General features: G+C 41.4%; 1 protein-coding gene across 1 annotated transcript in view; it reads left to right on the top strand.

The window, feature by feature from the left end:
• Positions 1-27,191, top strand: part of ccdc186 (coiled-coil domain-containing protein 186) — a 114,876-nt gene that overhangs the window by 19,925 nt on the left and 67,760 nt on the right. The window contains exons 5-6 of the mRNA XM_024005179.2: positions 25,108-25,320; positions 25,705-25,824. Of these exons, the coding sequence (XP_023860947.1) occupies positions 25,108-25,320; positions 25,705-25,824 (333 nt within the window). The remainder of the gene's footprint in view (positions 1-25,107; positions 25,321-25,704; positions 25,825-27,191) is intronic.

Genomic DNA, 27,191 nt, shown 5'->3' with positions numbered 1-27,191 from the left:
CATTCATCAGTCATTTGAATGTCCTTCCCTATAAGCGTGCTGAAAGTCTGTTGTCAATTTCTTTACTGTAAAATAGCATTGTATGTGGTCAAACAGGATTTTTTCCAAAAGTTTACTTAGGGTTGGTAACAGGCTAATTGGTCGGCTATTTGAGCCAGTAAAGTGTGCTTTACACATCCAAGTATATCTGACCAAATTATGAAAGACAAGCATTGTAATTTTGAATGACGTAAAGTGGAAGAGGTGAAAAAATGTATGTTGCCAATCAACAATGGCAAGCCACCGGGGTCTGACAACTTGGATGGAAAATTACTGAGGATAATAGCGGACGATATTGCCACTCCTATTTACCATATTTTTAATTTCAGCCTATTAGAAAGTGTGCCCCCAGGCCTGAAGGGAACCAAAAGTAATTCCGCTACCCAAGAATAGTAATGTCAGTGTTTATTGCTGGCATGTCATGTATACATTTGCTAATCTTGCCAATGAAAAAATTATTAAAGTAGTTGGCAATATCAGTTGGTTTTGTGATTTTATGAATGAATGAATTGGAGCTGAGTTTGCCTTTTTCCCCAAAATGTAATTTAAAGTGCTCCATAGCTTTTTTACTCTCATTCTTTGTAATTTGTCTTTGTTTCATAGTATAGTTTCTTATTATTTTTTTATTCACATGACATCTCAATTTGCAAAAGTCTGGCTGCCAATCTTTTTTGCCATTCCTTTTGCCTCAACCCTCTCAACCATACCATTATTCATTTCCTCATCAACCCAAGGGGATTTAACAGTTTTACAGTCATTTTCTTAATGGMTGCGTGCTTATTAGTAACTGGAATAAGCAATCATATAAATGTGTCAAGTGCAGCGTCTGGTTGCRCCTCATTACACACCACYGACCAATAAATATTCTTTACATCAACAACATAGGAATCACCACAAAACGTATTGTATTACTTCTTATACACTATATTAGGCCCAGCCTAACTTTGGTGTTCCTAGAAATGGCTTCTATATTGTGATCACTACATCCGATGGATCTGGATACTGCTTTCAAGCTAATTTCTGCAGCATTAGTAAAGATTGATCAATACATGTTGATGATATCATTCCTGTGCTGTTTGTAACTATCCTGGTAGGTTGACTGATAACCTGAACCAGGTTGCAGGCACTGGTTACAGTTTGAAGTTTTTTCCTGAGTGGGCAGCTTGATGAGAGCCAGTGAATATTTAAACCACCCAGAAAATATACTTCTCTGTTGATATAACATACATTATCAAGCATTTCACACATGTTTTCCAGATACTTACCGTTAGCACTTGGTGGTCTATAGCAGCTTCCCACCGGAATGGGCTTTACGTCAAATCAAATCAGGCAGATGAACCTGTAGCCATATTACTTCATCAGTATTTAACATAAGATCCTGTGTAATATTTACAGGAATTTGGTTCTGAATATAAACAGCAACACCTCCACCATCGGAATTTCTATATTTTTTGTAAATGTTATAAGCTTGTATTGCTTCCACTGTATCATCAAAGGTATGGGGGCGGCAGGTAGCCTAGTGGGTAGAGTGTTGGACTTGTAACAGAAAGGTTGCAAGATTGAATCCCCGAGCTGACACGGTAAGAATCTGTTCTGCCCCTGAACAAGGKAGTTAACCCACTGTTCCTAGGCCGTCTTTGAAAATAAGAATGTGTTCTTTACTGACTTGCCTAGTTAAATAAAGGTAAAATAAGTGAGTTTCAGAGATAGTCAAAATATGAATGTCATCTGTTACTAGCAAATTATTGATTTCATGGACCTTGTTTCTTAAGCTATATATGTGAACGTGGGCTATTTTGAACCCTTTTCTTGTGGGATTCTTACTTTTCATTTCTTTACTGGGAAGCTTAGCAGAATGTGCTCATGTTATTCATGTTAGTGCACGGTGAGCTGCTCACAGTGGACCTCCTCCTAGGGCACACCGCCTCAGTGCTAACAGTATTAATCTGGTTCATAGGCACATGATTACTGCATGCAATAGCTGTAGGATCAGTAGAGGCATTCAGGGCATTTAGAGGGTGTCACAAGAATTTTGCTATCTCAATGGTTGAACTCAACTATCACTCAAGCTTTGACCAATTCCCAGAGGTTGTAAGGCTCTGGTTGACCTCTCTAGGGTATGTGGGACGGTAGCGTCTCACCTCGTCAACAGCCAGTGAAACTGCAGGGCGCCAAATTCAAAACAACAGAAATCCCATAATTAAAATTCCTCAAACATACAAGTATTTTACACCATTTTAAAGATACACTTGTTGTAAATCCAGCCACAGTGTCCGATTTCAAAAAGGCTTTACGACGAAAGCACACCAAACGATTATGTTAGGTCAGTGCCATGTCACAGAAAAACACCAGCCAAAGAGAGGAGTCACAAAAAGCAGAAATAGAGATAAAATTAATCACTAACCTTTGATGATCTTCATCAGATGACACTCATAGGACTTCATGTTACACAATACATATATGTTTTGTTCMGTAAAGTTCATATTTATATCCAAAGATCCGGTGATTTTGCAGAGAGCCACATCAATTTACAGAAATAGTCATCATAAATGTTGCTAAAAGATACAACTGTTATGCATGGAATTTTAGATCCACTTCTCCTTAATGCAACCGCTGTGTCAGATTTAAAAAAGAAAACTTTACGGAAAAAGCACACCATGCAATAATCTGAGTACAGCACTCAGAGACCAACACAATCCAAAGAGATATCCGCCATGTTCTGTAGTCAACAGATGTCAGAATAGCATTATAAATATTCACTTACCTTTGCTGATCTTCATCAGAATGCACTCCCAGGAATCCCAGTTCCACAATATATGTTTGTTTTGTTCGATGAAGTCCATAATTTGTTCAAATACCTCCTTTTTGTTAGCGCGTTCAGCCCAGTAATCAAAATTCACATGACTCGCGATCACTAGGTGCAGACGAAAAGTCAAAAAGTTCTGTTACAGTTCGTAGAAACATTTCAAACGTTGTATAGAATCCATCTTTAGGATGTTTTTAACATAAATCTTCAATAATGTTCCAACCGGGGAATTCCTTTGTCTTCAGAAATGCAATGGTATGCAAGCTAACTCTCTCACGTGAACGCGCCTGGTCAGCTCGTGGCTCTCTGGCAGACCTCTGACTCATTCCCCTCTCATTCGCCCCCACTTCACAGTAGAAGCCTCAAACAAGGTTCTAAAGACTGTTGACATCTAGTGGAAGCCTAAGGAAGTGCAATATGACCCCATTTCCACTGTATCTTGGATAAGCAAGAGTTGAAAAACTACAAACCTCAGATTTTCCACTTCCTGGTAGGAATTTTTCTCAGGTTATTTGCCTGCCATATGAGTTCTGTTATACTCACAGACATCATTCAACAGTTTTAGAAACTTCAGAGTGTTTTCTATCCAGATCTACTAATATGCATATTCTAGCTTTTATGGCTGAGTAGCAGGCCYTTTACTCTGGGTACGACTTTACGAAAGCAAACCATGCGATTATCTGAGAACAGCGCCCAGCAGACAAATCATTACAAACCAGCCAAGTAGATAAGTCAGAAATAGCGATAAAATGTATCGCTTACCTTTGATGATCTTCATATGGTTGCACTCCCAAGACTCCATGTTACATAACAAATGTTTGTTTTGTTCAATAAAGACCCTCTTTATATTCAAAAACCTCAGTTTTGTTGGTGCGTTCTGTTCAGTAATCCATTGGAACAAAGCGCGGTCACAGCATGCAGACAAAAAATCTAAAAAAAGTACTGTAAAAGTTCGTAGAAACATGTCAAACAATGTTTATAATCAATCCTCAGGTTGTTTTTGTCATAAATAATCGATCATATTTCAACTGGACAATGGCTTCGTCAATAGAAAAGGAAAAACAAGAAAGGCACGCTCCTGGTCATGCGCAGGACTCATGTCTGGAAATGTCCACTGTCCTCTCATTGAAYGTGGTGTTTCTCCCTCATTTTTCAGAGTAAAAGCCTGAAACAATGCCTAAAGACTGGCCACATGTAGTGGAAGCCATAGGGATCGTGAACTTGGTCTTAAGTCTTTGTATGGTGGATAGGCTTTCAATAGAAAAACAGGCATTTCAAAATAATAGCACTTCCTGGATGGATTTTCCTCAGGTTTTCGCCTGCCATATCAGTTCTGTTATACTCACAGACATTATTTTAACAGGTTTGGAAACTTTATAGTGTTTTCTTCCATAGCCTGCATAGTCACCCATTGAACATGTTAGGGTTGCTCTGGATCGATGTGTATGACAGCATGTTCCATTTCCCGCCAATATCCAGCGAGTTCGCACAGCCATTGAAGAGGACAACATTCCACAGGCCACAATCAACAGCCTGATCAACTCTATGCGAAGGAGATGTGTTGCGTAGCACGATGCAAATGGTGGTCACACCAGCTACTGACTAGTTTTCTGATACACGCCAGTACCTTTAAAAAAAAAAAAAAAGCTCTCTTTAATGTATCTTTATTCTCAGTCAGGTGAAATCCATAGATTAGGGCCTAATGAATTTACTTCCCTTAATTTGATGCACATACCACTACCCACCGCCAGTTACAAACACAAACAAACTCATCCACATCAAACAGGAATATTCATACATTGAGTAACCTTGTGTGAGACTTGAAGACTTGTGTTAGTTCCCCTGAGATAAAGAAGATTTCACATTGTAATGGTTTTGTGGTTGTGCCTTGCTCATGGGCACAATAGCGTCTTGGTCTACCCCTTGTCTAACCTGTAGGCTTATATGCTGCCCATAGATCAGCAAGGTAACAAGAGACCTAGGTTTTAACAACAGCAACTGTCTGGCTCAAACCTGCAAGATTTGTTGTCAGCACTGGGATTTAAACTTTAAACTTTCCATTTACTGGCCTGCCACTCTAACCTCTTTAGTTATCAAAAAAGGTTACTCAACATGCAATCATGGTTTACAGAACTACATTCGTTACACCACCACCCATTTGACCTCCTCACAGATCCCGGTCACGGCACCAATGGTACAGACTGGTTTCTAACCTAGGTCTCCTGCAGGCCACAAGACTGTGTTACCCTGCTAAGCTTAAGCGTAGACATTAGCTCAGGAAGTGTACACAAGTCTCCAGGTCTCAGACAAGTTTACTACACACCTACATCACATTTTCAAGTGCCATTCCCTACTGCCTCTGTGTCTTTGAGTAAGGCACTTTGTCCCTAAACTGCTACAAGGGCAATACTGTACTGCTCCAAGCCTGTTCTGTGTTTGGTGTGTCATGGAGTGGGTACTGGGACAGCAAAAACACGTTTCCATTATGCAATAGACTTTTATTTATATTTTTTWATTTTTTGTGTGTGATTTTGTCATGCTCCCCGTAGCCAATGTGAGTAAGACCTTTAAACAGGTTAACAGTCAGTCAGATTACCAGGACGCTTACTCTGAGCATGCGCTGACCAGCTAGCAAGTGTCTTCAATTACATTTTCAACTTCTCCCTGACCGAGTCTCTAATACCTACATGTTTCAAGCAGACCACCATAGTCCATGTGCCCTAGAACACCAAGGTAACCTGTCGTCTAAATTATTTTTGCTGTTCACCCACAACTGCGTGGCCGCGCAAGACTCCAACACCATCATTTAGTTTTCCAATGACACAATGGTAATAGGCTTGACAATGAGACAGCCTATAGGGAGGAGTTCAGAGACCTAGCAGTGTGGTGCCAGGACAACAACCTCTCCTCAATGTCAGCAAGACAAAGGTGCTGATTGTGGACTATAGGGAACAGAGGGCCTAGCACGCCCCCATTCACAGCTGTAGTGGAGCAGGTCAAGAGTTTCAAGTTCCTCTGTGTCCACATCACTAAGGATCTATCATGTTCCAAACACACCAACACCGCCATGAAGAGGGCACGACAATTCCTCTTCTCCCTCAGGGGGCTGAACCGATTTGGCCCTCAGATCCTCAAAAAGTTCTACAGCTACACCTTTGAGATCATCTTGACTGGCTGCATCACTGCTTTGTGTGGCAACTGCTTGGCGAAACGACCGTAAGGCGCTACAGAGGGCAGTTTGTACGGCCCAGTACATCACTTGGGCCCACGCTCCCTGCCATCCAGGACCTCTATACCAGGCGGTGTCAGAGGAAGGCCCTAAGAATTTTCAGACTCCAGCCACCCAAGTCATACTGTTCTCTCTGCTACTGCTTGGCAAGCGGTACAGGAGCGCCAAGTCTGGGACTAAAAGGCTCCTGAGCAGCTTCTAGCCCCAAGGCATAAGACTGCTAAATACAGTAGTTTGTCCGGGTAGCTATTTGGTTAACTATTTAACGATCTGCATTGAACCTTTTTGCACTTTTTTGACTCATCACATACGCTGCTGCTACCGTTTACTATCTGTCACTTTATTCCTAGTTACAGTGCATTCAGAAAGTATTCAGACTCCTTGACTTGTTCCACATTTTGTTACGTTTCACCGTTACTCAGGCTATTTTCAGGTCTCTCCAGAGATGTTCGATCGGGTTGAAGTCCCAGCTCTGGTTGGGCCACTCAAGGACATTCAGAGACTTGTCCCGAAGCCACTCCTGCGTTGTCTTTGCTGTGTGCTTAGGGCCATTATCCTGTTGGAAGGTGAACCTTCACCCCAGTCTGAGGCCCTGAGCACTCTGGAGCAGATTTTCATCAAGGATCTCTCTGTACTTTGCTTCGTTCATCTTTCCCTCGATCCTGACTAGTCTCCCAGTCCCTGCCGCTTAAAAATATCCCCACAGCATGATGTTGCCACCACCATGCTTCACCGTAGGGATGGGGCCAGGTTTCCTCCAGACGTGATGCTTGGCATTCAGGCCAAAGAGTTCAATCTTGGTTTTCATCAGACCAGAGAATCTTGTTCTTAATGGTCTAAGAATATTTTAGGTGCCTTTTGGCCAACTCCAAGTGAGCTGTCATGTGCCTTTTACGGAGGAGTGGCTTTCGTCTGGCCACTCTACCATAAAGGCCTGATTTGGTGGAGTGTTGCAAAGATGGTTGTCCTTCTGGAAGGTTCTCCCATCTCCACAGAGGAAATCTAGAACTCTGTCAAAGTGACCATCGGTTCTTGGTCACCTCCCTGACCAAGGCCCTTCTCCTCCGATTGCTCAGTTTGGCCAGGCAGCCAGCTCTTGGAAGAATCTTGGTAGTAACCAAACTTCTTCCATTTTAAGAATGATGGAGGCCACTGTGTGCTTGGGGACCTTCAATGCTGCAGACATTTTTTGGTACCCTTCCCCAAATCTGTGCCTCAACACAATCCTGTCTTGGAGCTCTACGGACAATTCCTTCGACCTCATGGCTTGGTTTTTGCTCTGACATGCACCGTCAACTGTGGGATCTTATATAAAGAGGTGTGTGTGCCTTTCCAAATCATGTCCAATCAATTGAATTTACCACAGGTGGATTTCAATGAAGTTGTAGAAACATCTCAAGGATTATCAATGGAAACAGGATGCACCTGAGCTCAATTTTGAGTCTCATAGCAAAGGTTCTGAATACTTATGTAAATAAGGTATTTATTTTAATTTAATTTTTACTTTTAATACATTTGCAAACATTTCTCAACCTGTTTTCGCTTTGTCATTATGGGGTATTGTGTGTAGATTGATGTGGAAAAACAGTTATTTAATCCATTTTAGAATAAGGCTGTAATGTAACAATGTGGGAAAAAGTGAAGGGGTCTGAATACTTCCCGAATGCACTGTATATGCACATGTGTACAGTATCTACATTACCTCTATTAGGTTCTTATTTTTAAACAACTCAATTTGTAAATAACTCACGGACACTAGAGAAGCTTAACCAAGTTTAATTCTTCCCAAAGGGTCGACACAGCTGTATTCAGACATCAAAACATTTCTCACCATCACAGGTATATATATTCCACTTAAGACACTCCTCCTTCGCTCCAATCCTTACATCTTATGGTTCCACAGGAAAAGGGTCYTAAAACCCTTATTACTCCCTTCAGGGGATCTGATCTCACCTCCTGACCTCAACCCCTCCTTCGCCTAATCCACAGATGTCCATCTGCTCCCCCTATCCTTTGATCTCCCCCCGTCCACCCAACACATTTCAAAGGCATCTGTGTTTCTACAGAGAACCATTAACTTCTGACATAAAACCCAGTCTCTTTAACTCCTTATATTCTATGCTTCTAATCTATAATTTATTTAATATCTCAATGTTCAAAGTTTAGCTGATTCCAACTCCTCGTACCCCTGCACTTCGACTCGGCACACACTAGCCAAATTATTGTTACTCATTGTGTATCTATTATTACTTTCATTATTACATGTTTTTACTTTTCTATTTCTCTCTGCGTTGTTGGGACATCCCGTAAATTAACATTTCACTGTTAGTCCACACCTGTTTTATACGAAGCATGTGACAAATAAAATTTAGATTTTGTTCAAGTAACACTTCATATGAAGGGGTATACATAACCCCTTTGTGAATGTTGCAGTATCATTCATATGTAACTTTAAACAATAAAAGTCCTGTTTTCATTACAGTATTACTAGTCTCGCATTTCCATACCTCCAAAATCACATCTTTGCCACGCATCACTTGGAGGTAAGGAGAATTTTGTATTGCAAAAATGGTTTGAATGGTCGGCTGGCTCCCAGTTGCAAGATTTTGATTGAATGTTATATTTCAAGCACCCTTCTCCCACACACCCATAGAAGATGTGTTATTTGTGTCACTGTTTTCCATCCGGGAAGTTAATACGTGTGCTAGATTTCAAGTCAAGTGTGGCCTACAGTGCGATTTTATATTTTTGGGAAATGGAATATGCTGGTTAAGTGAAACGTCACAACACATTCTAAACCGTTCTGGTGACAAACACACTTTTTGCCTCGCCTGCATTCGTCCACATGGCTGCAGGCTTTGCTACCACCGGCAAGATTGCCCATTTATTTCGTTKTTTTAAGAACCCAATAAAATGGAGGCAGTGGGAGAACCTATTCAAGTAAGTAAATTAATTATTTTTCAATGTTAAAAAAACAATGTTTTATTTGCTAGCTAGCTGGCTACAGTAGGCCACTTTGTAGGCTAACTCAACTGAGCTGCTACATAGCTAGCTAGCCAATTTGCACACTGTTTAGCTAAGTTAATTAAATGTATTCAGCTAGCTAATGTCCTATTAGCTAGRTATCTTGATGTAATCATGTAAAAAGTCTCAATGCATTTGTAGATAATGATTGCCAGTTATCAGAAAAGGGACAGTGTAGGCTACTGGATAGAGAGGTCATTTTGTGGTAGGACATTATGAAAAGATTCCACAGTTCCTAGAGGGGGAAACTTTGAGGACAGAGACAATAGCAACATAATATTCAGTGCTGTCTAATTGGAATATAATGAAGCCTGTTTCTTTGATGTTTTATGTCCTTAGATATGGAACGCCTGTTTGGAGATGAAGTGCGAGGTCCAATGAATGTCCCAAGAGACTAAAGGTATATCCTATATGCCATGGGTTATATATGTAGGCCTACCTATGTTAGCAAATGTTTTATACAGTTAAACATCACGCATAATGTATAAACCTTTAATCTTTGGAGCAGGCCAACCCTGCTGGAGGTCTGCTTGGGTGTGCAGGGTTCTGTTTCAGCCCAGCAATACACACCTGACTCAATTTAACAAACCTAATGAGTTGATAGTCAAGTGCGCTATTGTTGGGCTGGAGTAGAAGTCTGCTCACCCAGTAGATCAGGGATCAGTGGAGCAAGGTTGGCCACCACTGGTATGGAGTTTTTTACCTGCAATGATGCTTTAGTAATAATAGCTTACTTCTTACTACTCATTTATCTATTGTTGTTTAGACTAAGATGTCTAATCTTTACATATAAATTAGCTTATTTGTACATTTTGAAGCGTTGATTATTTGAAGTGAAGTGTTTAAAATTAAGAAAACTGTTATTAATAATGAACTAGTGTCAATGTTGATTAATCACTTAATCCTGCAATAAAGAGGGAGCGGGGTTCTGTCCAATGTGTCTGTGTTATATTCTCAAATGAACTTTTCCTTTTTGTCTAATTGTAAGATATACAATCTGTTTTATTTGATTCTCTCACTCACTCACTCACTCACTCACTCACTCACTCACTCACTCACTCACTCACTCACTCATGTGAATCCTTTTGCATCTTATCATATGGCATGCATAGGCCTACAGTATGATGGCATTACTGGTCATTTGCCATCTGAAGCAGAGAATAGCTAAACTCGCACATTGTTTACATGTTGAACTATATGTTTTCAATTTAAAATGATACCAATAGACAATATATAGGCAAACCATATACCAGAATCTGTACATGCCCTTTAAGTGCTGACATAAAATTGTTTAGTGCAACCCTTGTAATTTAGGTACAGTATGGAGATGAAAATTAGACTACAGAAAATAAGCATTACATAWTCATTTTATTTTATTCATTTTAGCAATGTTGCTTGCAAAAAGGTTGCAGTTGTTCCCATAGATAGACAGTACATGGTTGTTCTATGTATGACTGACCCTGGATAAGCTAGCGACAGGGCTAACACAGCTAAACTTTTAGGTCAATAATATGCTGTTTTATAAAAATGTTGTTGGCTTTTTAATCATAAGAGAAATTGAACTTGCTATTAGCTATCTAATTATACCTAGTTAGCGTACAAGGTTAGCTGACTTTTCCCTAAACAAACCTCAATGTCGCTAGCTACTTCTTGTCCCTCATGCTAGCTTGTGGCTATTTTACAAGATTCAGACATTTGTATAATAATCAAATCACATTTTTATTGGTCACATACACATTTAGCAGATGTTATTGCGGGTGTAGAGACATGCTTGTAAAGGAGCTAGAAACTGAGTGGCCATATTTGTTGGTGCAATCTTTAAAACCTTGCCCTATCTTAACCTAATAAGCGTGATGATCAGATATGATCATATGTCAAATTTATTTTATTGATGAATGAAAAATGAGGAGTAGATAATCGTACGAAATCGATTCGGGAGTGCCTGTTTGAATAGAAAGTGTACTCTTTAAAAAAAAACTATTATAGATTTTCTTAGGGTTATGAGGTCGCCAGGCATCAATCCGAGAGTATATGTGACCCACCACCTTCATTCGGTCCTATGTAGCAACATTTTAATGACTATTTCTGGTAAACACACACTATATCAAATAAAATGGAAGTTTGCTCCATGGCAGACCAATCTGAACTCATCTCTCGGCATGTTCAGCCCACCCATTATCTTAGCCAATCATGGCTAACGGGAAACTTCCTGTCTTTTTCTGTGGCTAAACCAACTAGGCTAATAATTTAACAATTTTATTCATATTTACATATGGCATACAAGTTTGTTATTAAGGCACATGAAAGTTCACGTGTTCCAGATGGCATTTCTGCCCCAAAGAAATTCTCAAATTCCTCTGCTGTGAAGTAATGACGTGTTACATATACCTAGCTTCCTGGAACAGGTCACATACGTTGGAGAGCTTTTGGATTGTAGTTGGTCTTATTAGATTTGTCCCGTATGCCAGAATGGCATTCATGTCTGTCTCAATAACCAGTTGGAATGAAGTTAATTCTAACACGTATAATGTTCAGAGAATCAGAAAAGAATCAGAAAACTTAGGATCATATGAATTTGGAGCATACACATTAATAAAGGCAATTTTATTTCCATTATGGATACGTTTAAGGAAAGGAAAGTGATAATGCCTTCTTGGACTTTGCCTTTACCAAGGATGGTGATTTTCATTTTATTATATATCATTATGATTACACCTTTAGTTTTGTTTGGGGCTGATGAAAAAGCAGTCAATCTGTACAAATAGTACTCTATTCTAAGTGCGTCCTTTTGTAGCAGGTGTGTTTTTGGAGCATTGCTAAATCAATATGGTTTCTTGCTAGAATATCAAGACAGCTGGAATGCTTGATAGGAATATTAAGGCCTTTCAAATTCCACGAGAAATGTGAGAAAGTTCTTTAATCAGGCTTCATTTTTATTTAATCTTTAACTAGGCAAGTCAGTTAAGAACAAATTCTTATTTACAATGAAGGCCTACCAAAAGGCAAAAGGTCTCCTGCGGGGACGGGGGCTGGGATTAAACATTATTTAAAAAAAWATATATATATTTAGGACAAAACACACATCACGACAAGAGAGACAACACTACATAAAGAGAGACCTAAGACAACAACATAGCAAGGCAGCAACACATGACAACACAACATGACAACAACACAAAACATGGTACAAACATTATTGGGCACAGACAACAGCACAAAGGGCAAGAAGGTGGCGACAACAGAACAGGTGTTGTATGTGGAGGATGAGGGCTGCAGTAGATATCTAAGATGGGGGGGAGTGAGGCCTAAGAGGGTTTTATAAATAAGCATCAACCAGTGGGTCTTGAGACGGGGATACAGAGATGACCAGTTTACAGAGGAGAATAGAGTGCAGTGACGTGTCCTATAAGGAACATCTATCCGCTCGAGTGTACCCTTACCTGCCGATCTATAAGTTATTTCTCCGTAGTCTAGCATGGGTAGGATGGTCATCTGAATCAGGGTTAGTTTGGCAGCTGGGGTGAAAGAGGAGCGATTACCATAGAGGAAACCAAGTCTAGATTTAACTTTAGCCTGCTGCTTTGATATGTGCTGAGAGAAGGACAGTGTACTGTCTAGCCAWACTACCAATTACTTGTATGAGGTGACTACCTCAAGCTCTAAACCCTCAGAGGTAGTAATCACACCTGTGGGGAGAGGGGCATTCTTCTTACCAAACCACAATACCTTTTGTTTTGGAGGAGTTAAGGGCAGAGAAAGCTTGTTGGACATTAAGAAAGCTTTGTTGTAGAGCGTTTAACACAATATCCGGGGAGGGGCCAGCTGAGTATAAGACTGTATCATCCGCATATAAATGGATGAGAGAGCTTCCTACTGCCTGAGCTATGTTGTTTATGTAAATTGAGACGAGCGTGGGACCTAGGATCGAGCCTTGGGGTACTCCCTTGGTGACAGGCAGTGGCTGAGACAGCAGATGTTCTGACTTTATACACTGCACTCTTTGAGAGCGGAAGTTAGCAAACCAGGCCAAAGATCCCTCAGACACCAATACTCCTTAGCCGCCCCACAAGAATGGTCTACCGTATCAAAAGCTTTGGCAGCACAACATTGCTTAGAATCAAGGGCAATGGTGACATGATTGAGGACCTTTAAGGTTGCAGTGACACATCCATAAACTGAGCGGAAACTAGCTTGCATACCAGAGAGAATATGATAGACATCAAGAAAGGCAGTCAGTTGATTATTGACAAGTTTTTCCAACAGTTTTGATAAACAGGGCAAAATAGAAATAGGCCTATAACAGTTAGGATCAGCTTGATCTCACCCTTTAAATAAACTACGAACTGTGGCTGCCTTCCAAGCAATGGGAACCTCCCCAGAGAGGAGAGACAGGTTAAAAAGGTCAGAGATATACTTGGCAATGATAGGGGCAGCAACCTTGACCCAGATGTTTTTTTGGGGTCAAGTTTAAGGAGCTCCTTTAGCACCTCGGACTCGGTGACCCCCTGCAGGGAGAAACTTTGTAGCGGGGCAGGGGAAAAAGTGGGAGGAGCATTGAGGCTAGTGACATTGAAAGGGGTGGGAGATGAGGAAATGTTGAACGGGCAAGGAGGCATGTCTGAGTCAAATAGGAATCCTGACTTAATGAAGTGGTGATTAAAGAGCTCAGCCATGTGCTTCCTGTCAGTAATAACCACATCAACATTAAGGGACATGGYCAGCTGTGAGGAGGCTTTATTCTTGAGGTATTTAACCGTTTTCCAGAATTTCTTGGGATTAGACCCAGAGAGAGAGAACTGTTCCTTAAAGTAACTAACTTTGGCCTTGTGGATAACCTGAGTGCACTTATTTCTCGGGAGAGAGGGGTGAGTGTGGTGGGGGTAGCTGTACCAGACGGGGAGACAGGCCAGGGTAGATGGTGAACAGATCACCAGGTGGAATCCAAGCAGCAGTGCAGCAGGCAACGGGAGTAGGTGTTGTGGTGGTTATTTTCTGTATTATCAAATGAGGAGAGACAAACTTATCACACAAGTCAGTTATACTAAATCTGTATTCACTTATTAATAAGGGAGCAGGTCAATACAACACACACATACAAAGTGAATCGATTGAGTGCTCTGCGATAACGATGGCTGGTCGATGACCCACCCCCGTAGGTGATTCGTTGAAAGCCCTGACACAAAGAATACAACACCTTTTTATAGCGACGATACACCCTCCTGAATGTTCATAACAAACAACAGATGTTTGGAATCGTCACACGGTTAGGATTCATACGAAAGATACTAATAATTCACAGCAGACAGTATCTGCTGTGAATACTGTTCTTATTGTGTAGAAACCAGGGTCTGGCCCCCAAAACAAGGTTCCTCATAATGATCCATACCCGAGCCATCTCTCCCTGGTACTTTCCAGTCAAACCGGCGCAATCTCCCTCACATGAATGGAATGCGGCCTAAGGCATCGTACTTCTACTTGTCAGCATTAAGCCCCAGAGGCCCACTCTCAGTTCACACAGACACAAATAGACTTTTAAGAACCCTATTCAGTTGCATAAAACAATCAGTTGATGCTATAACGGCATTATAACAATCTTGTAATTTCACTCTCACATTCCCCCATTTTGGGAATTCTTCCAACTTAAAAGGAAATTACAAGGTTTAAAGAGACATTAATATTTGTAGAAAATGCATACATTCTTCATAAAACAAGAAGCATAAAAGCAATATTTAATTTCATGGGTTCCTGCATGTGACCGACTGCTATAGCACGGGCTAAGCCTCCTCCCAAGAATCTTAGCATCATCTCCAATTTAAACCTCCAACACATATTCTAAGCATTCTACTAATTTGTCTGGGGAGGTCATGCTACACAGTCATCTGCACGAACCCATGAAGAAAACAAAAGATGCATACAGTTTATATGATTCAAGGCTATATCTTCATAGACAGTGAAAAGCACATATTAAAAGCATAATGCAGTGCATGCAACAATGGAGTTTAAGAAAATAAGCTTTAGTTATCTAGCACACTCCAATGGACCAGCATGGTGGAAATAATCCCAGAAACTAAAATTAGCATATCTTGTTGGACAAATCCAGGTAGTGACTCCTGGTTTAAGTAAAATATGTTGTGTTGGTGCCTAATGAATATGACCCAGGACAAGCATCATGATTCCACTATTTATAAGGCAACTCCTAGAGAGCAAATAGATTAGGATCAGTTTCACTCTCAGGATCAGAGTTCACCCTCTCCATTCACCAATCAAGCTATAATACATGAATTGCTTCTCTCATATAGTTATTAACATACTAAACTCAAATCAATCAGTCAGTTTTWAAAAAAATCATCAATTTTCCAAATCATAATCAAAACCTAATTAAAAAATTTAGAATGACATTCTTCAGTGATTCACATTGGTCATAATGCTCAATGTGAAAATCCTCAATTTAACACACATTGACAATGGCAGAATGTACATTTATATTGACATACAGTATAATCCATCTTATAATTTCTCTACAATCAACCTGAAACCCCAAAATAAACAATTTTAGACAAGTCTAAATCAATTATGAGCACAGTTGACCCCCCCCGTCAGGCACTGATTCTTCTGGCATCTTCTTCAGATAGCTTTACAGTTTAAAGTGGATGGCCCATGATAATGTCCCAATTTCAATATCTCACCTGGGCCGCCAACACCTCTACCACCAATTATGTCTTGTCCATTTCCCAACCAGTATACCAGTAACATGAGCAAAGTTTTGAAACGGATCTCTCTCCATGCTCACTCCACGTGGACTCCTGTCACACTCCTGAGATAAAAAGCATGAAGAGAAAAACAGTTGACAGTCTCGATTGGAGGCTGTACACTGGTTGTTGGCTCAGACTCAGGTCTCTCGGTAGAAGTGGTGCGGACAGGGCCTTATTGAACGCCTGATGCACATTTGTGGCCTGCTGGAGGTCATTTTGCAGGGCTCTGGCAGTGCACCTCCTTGCACAAAGGCGGAGGTAGCTGTCCTGCTGCTGGGTTGTTGCCCTCCTACGGCCTCCTTCACGTCTCCTGGTGTACTGGCCTGTCTCCTGGTAGCGCCTCCATGCTCTGGACACTACGCTGACAGACACAGCAAACCTTTTTGCCACAGCCCGCATTGATGTGCCATCCTGGATGAACTGCACTACCTGAGCCACTTGTGTGGGTTGTAGACTCCGTCTCATGCTACCACTAGAGTGAGAGCACCGCCAGCATTCAAAAGTGACCAAAACATCAGCCAGGAAGCATAGGAATGAGAAAGTTGTCTGTGGTCACCACCTGCAGAATCACTCCTTTTTTGGGGTGTGTCTTGCTAATTGCCTATAATTTCCACCTTTTGTCTATTCCATTTGCACAACAGCATGTGAAATTTATTGTCAATAAGTGTTGCTTCCTAAGTGGACAGTTTGATTTCACAGAAGTGTGATTGACTTGGAGTTACATTGTGTTGTTTAAGTGTTCCCTTAATTTTTTTGAGCAGTGTATAATTTGGTAAGTTCGGATACCTTTATACCTTTACCTTTACCTTTAACAACACTGCAGAATTTCACTCACTGCTCTCCCAAGACCATAGCCTCAGGAAACATTTCAAAGAGAGACTAAATATATCATAAGGTTTTTATGCACTGTACTCCCCCGAATCATTAATAGTTTGTTTTAATATATCCCAATGTTTATGTGCGCTTAATTTAACAACATATATCTTGCCACCAAGTATAACAATTCACTCCCATATCATATTATATGACTGGTCTCTCTCTTACATAAACATGTACAATTATCCTGGTATTGTTACTAGGAAAGGAAAGGGGGAAACCTAGTCAGTTATACAACTGAAATGTGTCTTCGCATTTAACCCAGCCCCTCTGAATCGGAGAGGTGCGTGGGGGGGGGGGGCTGCCTTAATCGACATCCACGTCTTTGGCGCCTGGGGAACAGTGGGTTAACTGCCTTGCTCAGGGGCAGAACGACAGATTTTTGCCTTGTCAGCTCAGGGATTTGATCCAGCAACCTTTCAGTTACAGGCCCAACGCTCTAACCACTAGGCTACCTGCCGTCCCCAATGTTCAATGACATATGTAATAGCTGTTTTGCCTTAGATTGTTCCTGTTATCCCCCTTAAATGTAATACTTTTTTCTGTCGAAAATGTAGTCCATTTCTCAGCATAAGGAATCAGTGATATTTGATCCCAGGCATCTATTAAAAAGTCTCCGTTAACAGAGTGGACTTCCATCAATCCTGGAAGAAAGAATCCTACTCAAGACACATCAGATAATACAGTTGTGGCCAAAAGTTTTGAGAATGACACAAATATTAATTTTCACAAAGTCTGCTGCCTCAGTTTGCATAATGGCAATTTGCATATACTCCAGAATGTTATGAAGAGTGATCAGATGAATTGCAATTAATTGTGGTGGAGGTGCTTGCTGGAATGAACCGAATCCCCCCCAAAAAACATTTCCACTGCATTTCAGCCCTGCCACAAAAGGACCAGCTGACATCATGTCAGTGATACTCTCGTTAACACAGTTGTGAGTGTTGACGAGGACAAGGCTGGAGATCACTCTGGCATGCTGATTGAGTTGGAATAACAGACTGGAAGCTTCAAAAGGAGGGTGGTGCTTGGAATCATTGTTCTTCGTCTGTCAACCATGGTTACCTGCAAGGAAACACGTGCCGTCATCATTGCTTTGCACAAAAGGGCTTCACAGGCAAGGATATTGCTGCCAGTGAGATGGCACCTAAATCAACCATTTATCGGARCATCAAGAACTTCAAGGAGAGCGGTTCAATTGTTGTGAAGAAGGCTTCAGGGCGCCCAAGAAAGTCCAGCAAGCGCCAGGACCGTCTCCTAAAGTTGATTCAGCTGCGATATCGGGGCACCACCAGTACAGAGCTTGCTCAGGAATGGCAGCAGGCAGGTGTGAGTGCATCTGCATGCACAGTGAGGCAAAGACTTTTGGAGGATGGGCCTGGTGTCAAGAAGGGCAGCAAAGAAGCCACTTCTCTCCAGGAAAAACATCAGGGACAGACTGATATTCTGCAAAAGGTACAGGGATTGGACTGCTGAGAACTGGGATAAAGTCATTTTCTCTGATGAATCGCCTTTCTGATTGTTTGGGGCATCCGGAAAAAAGCTTGTACGGAGAAGACAAGGTGAGCGCTACCATCAGTCCTGTGTCATGCCAACAGTAAAGCATCCTGAGACCATTCATGTGTGGGGTTGCTTCTCAGCCAAGGGAGTGGYCTCACTCACAATTTTGTCTAAGAACACAGCCATGAATTTCAATCATCTTATTATGCAAATGTCTATATCCTATTATCCAAACTTAAGATTAACTCTTATTTCTACCCTCACACAGACCACGCTCCTGCAGACCGCAGCAATCCCCACTGTGATAAATTCAGTGTCAGGACGGCTCTAACATGCTGTCCACACCGTGAGCGTTGCCGAAAAATCCAAGTTTATCTAACTCCAAATCTATCCTTTAAAATTTTATTTMTAATTTTTTTACCCCAATTTTRGTGGTAATAGTTACTGTCTTGTCTCATCGTTGCAACTCCCGTACGGACTCGGGAGAGGCAAAGGTCGAGAGTCATGCGTCCTCTGAAACACAACCCAACCAAGCCGCACTGCTTCTTGACACAATGCACATCCAACCCGGAAGCCAGCCGCACCAATGTGTCGGAGGAAGCACCGCACACCTCGCGACCTGGTCAGCYTGCACTGTGGCCAAACCCTCCCTAACCCGGACAGCGCTGGGCCAACTGTGCGCCGCTCGAACCCAGAATCTCTGGTGGCACAGCTAGCACTGCGATGCAGTGCCTAGTTCACTGCGCCACCCGGGAGGCCCCAAATCTATCCTTTTGTAGAAAACATGTTGCATTATGCGAGAGCCCACATGCAGCTGTGTCCCTCCCCCAGCCTCAGGAATAACCTCTCCACAATGGTAGTGGCACAATGACTCGCGCCCTGTAACACTCACCTCTGTAATCAGTGCTTTGAGAGGCTGGTAATGGCACACATTAACTCCACCATCCCAGACACCCTAGACCCACTCTAACTTGCATACCGCCCCAACAGATCCATAGCTGATGCAATCTCAATTGCTCTTCAAACTGCCCTCACCAACCTAGATAAGAGAAATACCTATGTGAGAATGGTATTCATTGACTACAGCTCAGCTTAGAACTCTGCAACTGGATATTGGACTTGCTGACAGGCCGACCCCAGGTGGTAAGGGAAGGCAACCCCGTCCCTCTGCCACACTGTGCCTCAACACAGGGTCCCACAYGGTGTGTGTTTAGTCCCTTCCTGTACTCCCTGTTCACGCACGACTTCAAAACCATCAAGTTTGCTGACGATACGACGGTGGTAGGCCTGATCACCGGCGACGATAAGTCAGCCTACAGGGAAGAGGTCAGTGACTTGGCATTGTGGTGCCAGAATAACAACCTCTCTCTCAACGTCCGTAAGGCGGGGGGGGGCCTCAGGGCTGCAGTGGAGTAGGTCGAGAGCAGCTTTAAGTTCCTTGGTGTCCAAATCACTAAAGACTTAAAATGGTCCTAACACACTCACACAGTCGTGAAGGAGTGACCGCCCCTCTTCCTCCTCAGGAGGTTGACATGGGCCCTCAATTAGTATTTGGTAGCCTTGCCTTTAAATTTTTTAATTTGGGTTGAACGTTTTGGGTAGCCTTCCACAAGCTTCCCACAATAAATTGGGTGAATTTTGGCACATTCCTCCTGACAGAGCTGGTGTAACTGAGTCAGATTTGTATGCCTCCTTGCTCGCACACGCTTTTTCAGTTCTGCCCACAAATCTTATATAGGATTGAGGTCAGGGTTCTGAGATGGCCACTCCAATACATTGACTTTGTTGTCCTTAAGCCATTTTGCCACAACTTTGGAAGTATGCTTGGGGTCATTGTCCATTTGGAAGACCCATTTGCGCCCACACTTTAACTTCCTGACTGATGTCTTGAGATGTTGCTTCAATATATCCACATAACTTTCCCTCCTCATGATGCCATCTATTTCGTGAAGTGCACCAGTCCCTCCTGCAGCAAAGCACCCCCACAACATGATGCTGCCACCCCCGTGCTTCACGGTTGGGATGGTGTTCTTCGGCTTGCAAGCGTCCCCCTTTTTCTTCCAAACATAACGATGGTCATTTTGGCCAAACAGTTCTATTTTTGTTTCATCAAACCAGAGGACATTTCTCCAAAAGTCCGATCTTTGTCCCCATGTGCAGTTGCAAACTGTAGTCTGGCTTTTTTTGTGGAGGTTTTAGAGCAGTGGCTTCTTCCTTGCTGAGCGGCTATTAAGTTTGTCGACATAGGACTAATTTTAATGTGGATATAGATACTTTTGTACCTGTTTCCTCCAGCATCTTCACACTGTCCTTTGCTGTTGTTCTGGGATTGATTTGCACTTTTCGCACCAAAGTTCGTTCATCTCTAGGAGACAGAACGAGTCTCCTTCCTGAGCGGTATGACGGCCATGGTGTTTATACTTGCGTACTATTGTTTGTACAGATGAACGTGGTACCTTCAGGATTTTGGAAATGGCTCCCAAGGATGAACCAGACTTGTGGAGGTCTACAATTTATTTTCTTTTGATTTCCCCATGATGTCAAGCAAAGAGGCACTGAGTTTGTAGGCCTTGAAATACATCCACAGGTACATCTCCAATTGACTCAAATGTTCTCAATTAGCCCATCAGAAGCTTCTAAAGCCATGACATAATTTTCTGGAATTTTCTAATCTGTTTAAAAGTACAGTCAACTTAGTGTATGTAAACTTTTGACCCACTGGAATTGTGATACAGTGAAATAATCTGTCTATAAACAAATGCCAAACTATAGTGTGAACAAATGTGTGGAGTTGTTGAAAAACGAGTTTTAATGACTCCAACCTAAGTGTATGAAAACTTCCAACTTCAACTGTACTTCCATCACTCCATTATCCCTGCACATTGTAAATATGGTATTGGAACTGACCCTGTATATAGTAGGCTTGCTTACTTACTTACTTACTTATTGTGTTCTTCAATCTTTCTTATTTTGTCACGTGTTATTTGTCTTGTAGTACATTGTTATTGATTATTGCCTTGTTGTGTTTTGAGTTTTCAGGAAAGGCATTTCACTGTACTTGTGCATGTGCCATTAAAACTTAACTTAGATGTATCATGTATCCAAATAGATGTCACTAGAAAACAGCCTAAAAGCAAGTGCAGGTCCTTTGCTCTTATTCTATTTGCAGAGTTTGACGTGACTGTGTTAGCTGTAGCAAGCAAGGGATAAGAACGTTGCCAGTCTGCATAGCAATCGAACAAATCAAAGTCCGCTTCTCTAGCAACATTTCAAATCGAATGAACGACCATTCCGCTTCTCGAGCAACCTAACCGATAGAAATAACGTCCAGGTTTAGTGAAAGGATGAAATAGTAGGACTTATCAAAATTAAAATATTCATGAAAACATTCAATTTCTATTGTTGAATGTGTGATTTGGTATTGTTTTCTTTAGCAACCTTGGTATAAGRGGGATAAACGCCTCCACTCTGTACATTATCTGGAACTAAGGAACTCCACGGAGGGACTCCGCTGTGCGTTGTCCCTACCACGTCCTCCATTATTTCCAGACAATGTACACAACGTCTGCGTTTATCCCTTACCTATTACTTTATCCGGCAAGGTATTACATTAACAGGTTTTATTACATAACATTTTTTGAAAGTTACGCTATTACATTTTATTATTACAATAACCAGTGTTACATTACATGAACTGTTACAGAGCGGTGTTGTATGGTGAGGCAGGCTTGAATATACAAGGAAGCCAAGAGGTTATCCTACATTGTTGTCTGATTTTCTGTATGGTAATAATGATGATGATGATGATGATGATGATGAATTTTATTTTTTAAAGTGGTTCATTGCATAAAGCATCAACATGTTCATTCACCTTTCTAGTCCATGGTGTTACATAAAATGTTTGTAGAATTTGAGCTTTCGGGACAAGTAAAAATTAGAAGATGAATGTCAAGCTCTGCATTGAAAACACAGTGCCACCCAATTTAGAGTAGCTGAACTGGCTAATTTCGCCTCACGTCGTTCCACATGAAATCAAAAAGGGGAATTTTGACCACACCCGTTTGATTTGAACAAACTGTACAAACATATTTGCCGATGGTAGAAAAGGTCAGAATGTGAATATTGGACCTGAATGAGCCCTCAAATGTATATTTCAATTATCTAAAAACACGTATATTCAGATGTCATCTTCGCATATGTTTTAGTTCACCACTTATTTCCACATCATCTGAGGAGTATGTGTTTTCCCCGCCATCGGATGGGATTAAGAATATTCTTGAATGCAGGGTGGGTGTCATGTTTGGCTGATAAATGTACTAAAATGTGAAAATATTTGATATTTCAACTTTAAAAWGTTACCACAAGATGGCTGCAGGTCCAACCCATTATAAACTGTTGTCTTGAATGGGAATATACATTGTTTTAAATTATATTGTCAATCTTCCATAGTAAACTTAATTGAAATCATAGAAACTCAGATAATAGAATAGACATTCCCATTCAAGTTGATATTCGACCGTGTGTAGACAATTCAATTAAAATGTCAGTTGTGTTCCAGCTAGTTTACGGTGGTCTGAAGGGGTTTTTCTATGATTGAAATGACACACGGGGCGGCAGGTAGCCTAGTGGTTAGAGCGTTGGACTAGTAACCGAAAGGTTGCAAGATCAAATCCCCAGGCTGACATGGTAAAAATCTGTCGTTCTGCCCCTGAACAAGGCAGTTAACCCACTGTTCCTAGGCCGTCATTGAAAATAAGAATTTGTTCTTAACTGTTAAATAAAGTWAAAATTTAAACATTTAAAACTCACCAAAAACCCACCATTTAAAGTGTATGCTGGGTCTCAACCGATGGTAAAACCGTTGAGAATGAGAACACAAACACCTCAGATTATTTAAAATAGTGTCTAAACTACAACATTTGCAAGGATTTTGTTTTGTGTGGAGATTGTTTTTTATATTAGTTGACGTTAGTTAAAAACATTTTATTTTTAAGAAATTATACATTACTTGACAACCCTCTTTGTATGCCTTCAAATGATATCATTCTCAACGGTTTTACCTTTTTCAGTGATGAAGAAGTTACATGGTAGCGCGTGTGGTATGCAAAATGGGTAAACTTTGAGAACCTCTATCACCTGAATGTTTTTGCATTCAGGTCCAAAAGGTATCTTCCTGACCACTTCTACCTTGGGTAAACGTGTATGGAAATGTTTTCTTCAAGTCAAAGGGGTGCAGTGAAAAAGGCGATTAAATTCCTATATAGTGGGTTCCAGAATTATTGGATCCCTTGATATAGATGAGCAACAAATACTCAAAAAATAAATAATACTTTTCTGAGCTATATTGTATGCAAAAAATATATAATTTTATACTAAGACAATTGCTCAGAGAAAGATATTTTGTTCAAGTAATACATTTTTCTTCTCGAAAGATAGGGGTCAAACTTATTGGAACCCCTCTTCAATACTCCAGAACCCTTTCCTTGTGAGGATAATSACACTGAGCCTTTTTCTAAAATGTTTTATGAGATTGGAGAACACATTTGGAGGGATCTTGGACCTTTCCTCGATACAGAATATTTTCAGATCCTTGAAGTCCTTCATCTACGTTTATGGACTGCCCTCTTCTATTCAAACCACAGGTTTTCAATGGGGCCATTGAATTTTTTTTATTTTGTGGTCAATTAACKATTTCTTTGTGGATTTTGATGTATGCTTTTGGTTATTGTCATGCTAGAAGATCCACTTGCAGCCAAGTTTCAGCCTGCTGTCAGAGGCGACCAGGTTTTTGGCTAAAATGGTCTGGCTGTGACTGTCTGGTAGCTTTGGAAGGATAACACATTCCATTTCACTGTTCGCTGAACAATATAAGATCGTTTTGGGGAAGTTTATTCGCTTTTTCACGCCATCTAAATATTACTCTATATCTCAAGATGACGCCTACATTCTACCCTCACTAAATCTCTAGAAGTCTCTAAAACAATTTCTGCCATACAGACATGAACACTACTGCAATATACCACCTCTCTCTCGGTCTGTCTTTCTCTCACTTTCTATTTCTCTTTCACTCTTTCTCACCTTCCCTCGCACATAGTTTCCCTTGTGTTTGTGTTGATGGAGATGTCAATTGAGGGAGGATGAGCAAGGTAACGTTTTGCCAATGTTGTCTGACAGATCGAGGGGAAAGCGTTCTCATGAGAAATGAACACACCTGTGTGAGAACACCCAACTGTCCTCGGGCCAGCTGGCATTTTTTACCCTGACCAATGACTGATGATCTTCCTGACTGGCAGATTACAAGCTGACCTATCAATGCACTGCCCTACCATTTGTATGGCTCTAGTTTAGATCTCACACATACTCATTGTGGATTTTTGTATTGAAACCTCAACCAAACTGCCACATTCAATTGCAGCACTATCCACTTACAACATGCAACCAGGGAGACCGTCACTACGCCCCCAGATATAATACAAGAGTTTTAATTAAGCATGAATGAGTGTGCACTTGAGCATGCATAATTTCTGTCTATTTTTCTGCATGTCTGTGTGTAAACTTGCATAATGCATGCACCTGTGTTTCTGTGTAGATCAGTGAATGTGTGTCTGCATGTTTGTCTGTTCATGTCGGTCTTTTTCTGTCAACATAACTGCATACTAACCTGTGGTGGCTGGTGGCACTTTACATTGGAGGACAGGCTCATTAGTAGGACTAATGGCTGGAACGAAATTAATGGAACATGTGTTTGATACCATTCAATCGATTCCATTCCATCCACCATTACTATGAGCCGTCTCACCAGCCTATACTGATGATGTAATCAATGTAATACATAATGATATAATCAATGTAACAGCTACTAATTCATGTGTCCCGTCCAGGCTGGGAAGAAGTGTGAGGAGGCGCGTCTGGAGAAGGAGGCCATGGTGATGAAGTATGTTCGCGGGGAGAAGGAGGCTCTGGACCTGCGCAGGGACAAGGAGGGGCTGGAAAGGAGGCTGAGGGAGGCCACCAAGGAGGTGGACCGCCAGGCCCTCAGGGGAAACCAGTTGGCTCAGGAGAAAGGCCGGCTGCAGCAGCTCCACGACGTCAAGGTAACGCAAGGTTAATGTTTAAGCATCAAAGTTCCACATGTTCATCTGCTAAGGTGGCGCTGGCGCAATATTAGATGGACTTTCTGACACCGCTGCTTTATTTGCACTGGCTAATCTATTTTCCCATGAATCTTTCATATTTATTGTAAGTTATTGGAAAGGGTCTACTCGAAGGCTTTTGATGATGATGAACATGATGGTGGTGGAATGTTTTTCTTTGTCCCTGCTGCGTTTTGCATCATCACAACTTTTTCTTTTTACTGAAACTTTACTGCTGACCATAACAGTGGAACTGAAATATTTTTTTTTTAGTAAAGTGATCCTTTAACATGAATTACAAATGAAATGGCATCCTAATGGAATCCCATCTCTTGTTGTCCTCAGGAGGGAGAGGTGAGCAGGCTGAATCGGGAGGTGGAGAACTTCAAGGAGGGGATCAACTCTCACCTAATCAAGGTCAAATGGGCCCAGAACAAGCTGAATAGTGAGACCGACGCCCATAAGGTAAGACCAACTGCATTTTTTACACTGTTGAATAGTAAGGCGACAGCCACAAAGAATGAACATGGATGAAATCCTATATGCGTTCTTCAATTGTCTATTTTTGTCTGATGGAAGTGGCAGAAGAATAATAGTCTACACTATTATACGCCCAAATACAGTATGATTGTGTGTGACTTAGTTTATGATTTTCAAGGTCATTATCTGAATTTGCACTATTTGTATAATGGAGATTTAAAAACAAATTTAAGATTTTAATCAAATCAAATTGTATTTGTCACATACACGTGTTTAGCAGTTGTTATTGCGGTTGWAGCGAAATGCTTGTGTTTCTAGCTCTAACAGTGGAGTAATATCTAATAGTAATACCAATCAATTTCACAACAATACACACAAATCTAAAGTAAAGGAATGAAATTAAGAACATATAAATATTTGGGCGAGCAATGTCAGAGGGCATAGACTAAGATACAGTAGAATAGTATGAGAATAGCAGTATATATAGTTACATGACTCAAATAAAAATAAGGGACACTTAAACAACACAATGTAACGCCAAGTCAATCACACTTCTGTGAAAATCAAACTGTCGACTAGGAAGCAACATGATTGACAATAAATTCACATGCTGTGTGCAAATGGAAAAGACAACAGGTGGAATATTATAAGGCAGATTAGCCAAGACACCCAGATAAATAGGAGTGGGTTCTGCAGGTGTGACCACAGACCACTTCACAGTTTCCATGCTTAGCCTGGCTGATGTTTTGGTCATCTTTTGAGATGCTGCGGTTGCTTTTCACTCTAGTGAGGGCATGAGACGGAGTCTACAACCACACAAGTGCTCAAGGTAGTGCAGCTCAATCCAGGATGGCACATCAATCCGAGCTGTGTGCAAGAAGGTTTGCTGTGTCTGTCAGGGTGTGTGTCCAGACATGGAGGCGCTATCAGGAGACAGAGCCAGTACATTCAGCGGAGACGTTGGAGGAGTCGTAGGAGAGCAAACCCGGCAGCAAAGGACCGCTACCGGTCCGACCTTTGTGTCATAGAAGGAGCTCAGGAGAGCATGCGAGGAGCCCTGCAAAAATGGATGCTCAGAGCAGGCCAGAAATGATGCATGTTGTCTGGCTCAAAACGGTCAGAAACACACTCAATGAGGGTGGGTATGAGGGGGCCCGACGTCCACAGGTGGGGGTTGTGCTTCACGCCCAACACCGTGCATCGCTCCTTGGCAAGCCTTTAACTTCACAGCTCCGGACATACTCAGTTGTCCCACCTATGCTGGTGGCCGACTGCTCTCACGCGTCGGTCCCCTGTTTAAAAACCCACCCCATAGGAACGTTTGGCATTTTGGCCAGAAAACCAGATTGGCA

The sequence above is a fragment of the Salvelinus sp. IW2-2015 genome, linkage group LG17 (genome assembly GCF_002910315.2).
Source record: "Salvelinus sp. IW2-2015 linkage group LG17, ASM291031v2, whole genome shotgun sequence".
Taxonomy (NCBI): Eukaryota; Metazoa; Chordata; class Actinopteri; order Salmoniformes; family Salmonidae; genus Salvelinus; species Salvelinus sp. IW2-2015.
The sequence above is the reverse complement of the archived record's forward strand: the minus strand, read 5'-3'. Positions and strand labels throughout refer to the sequence as shown.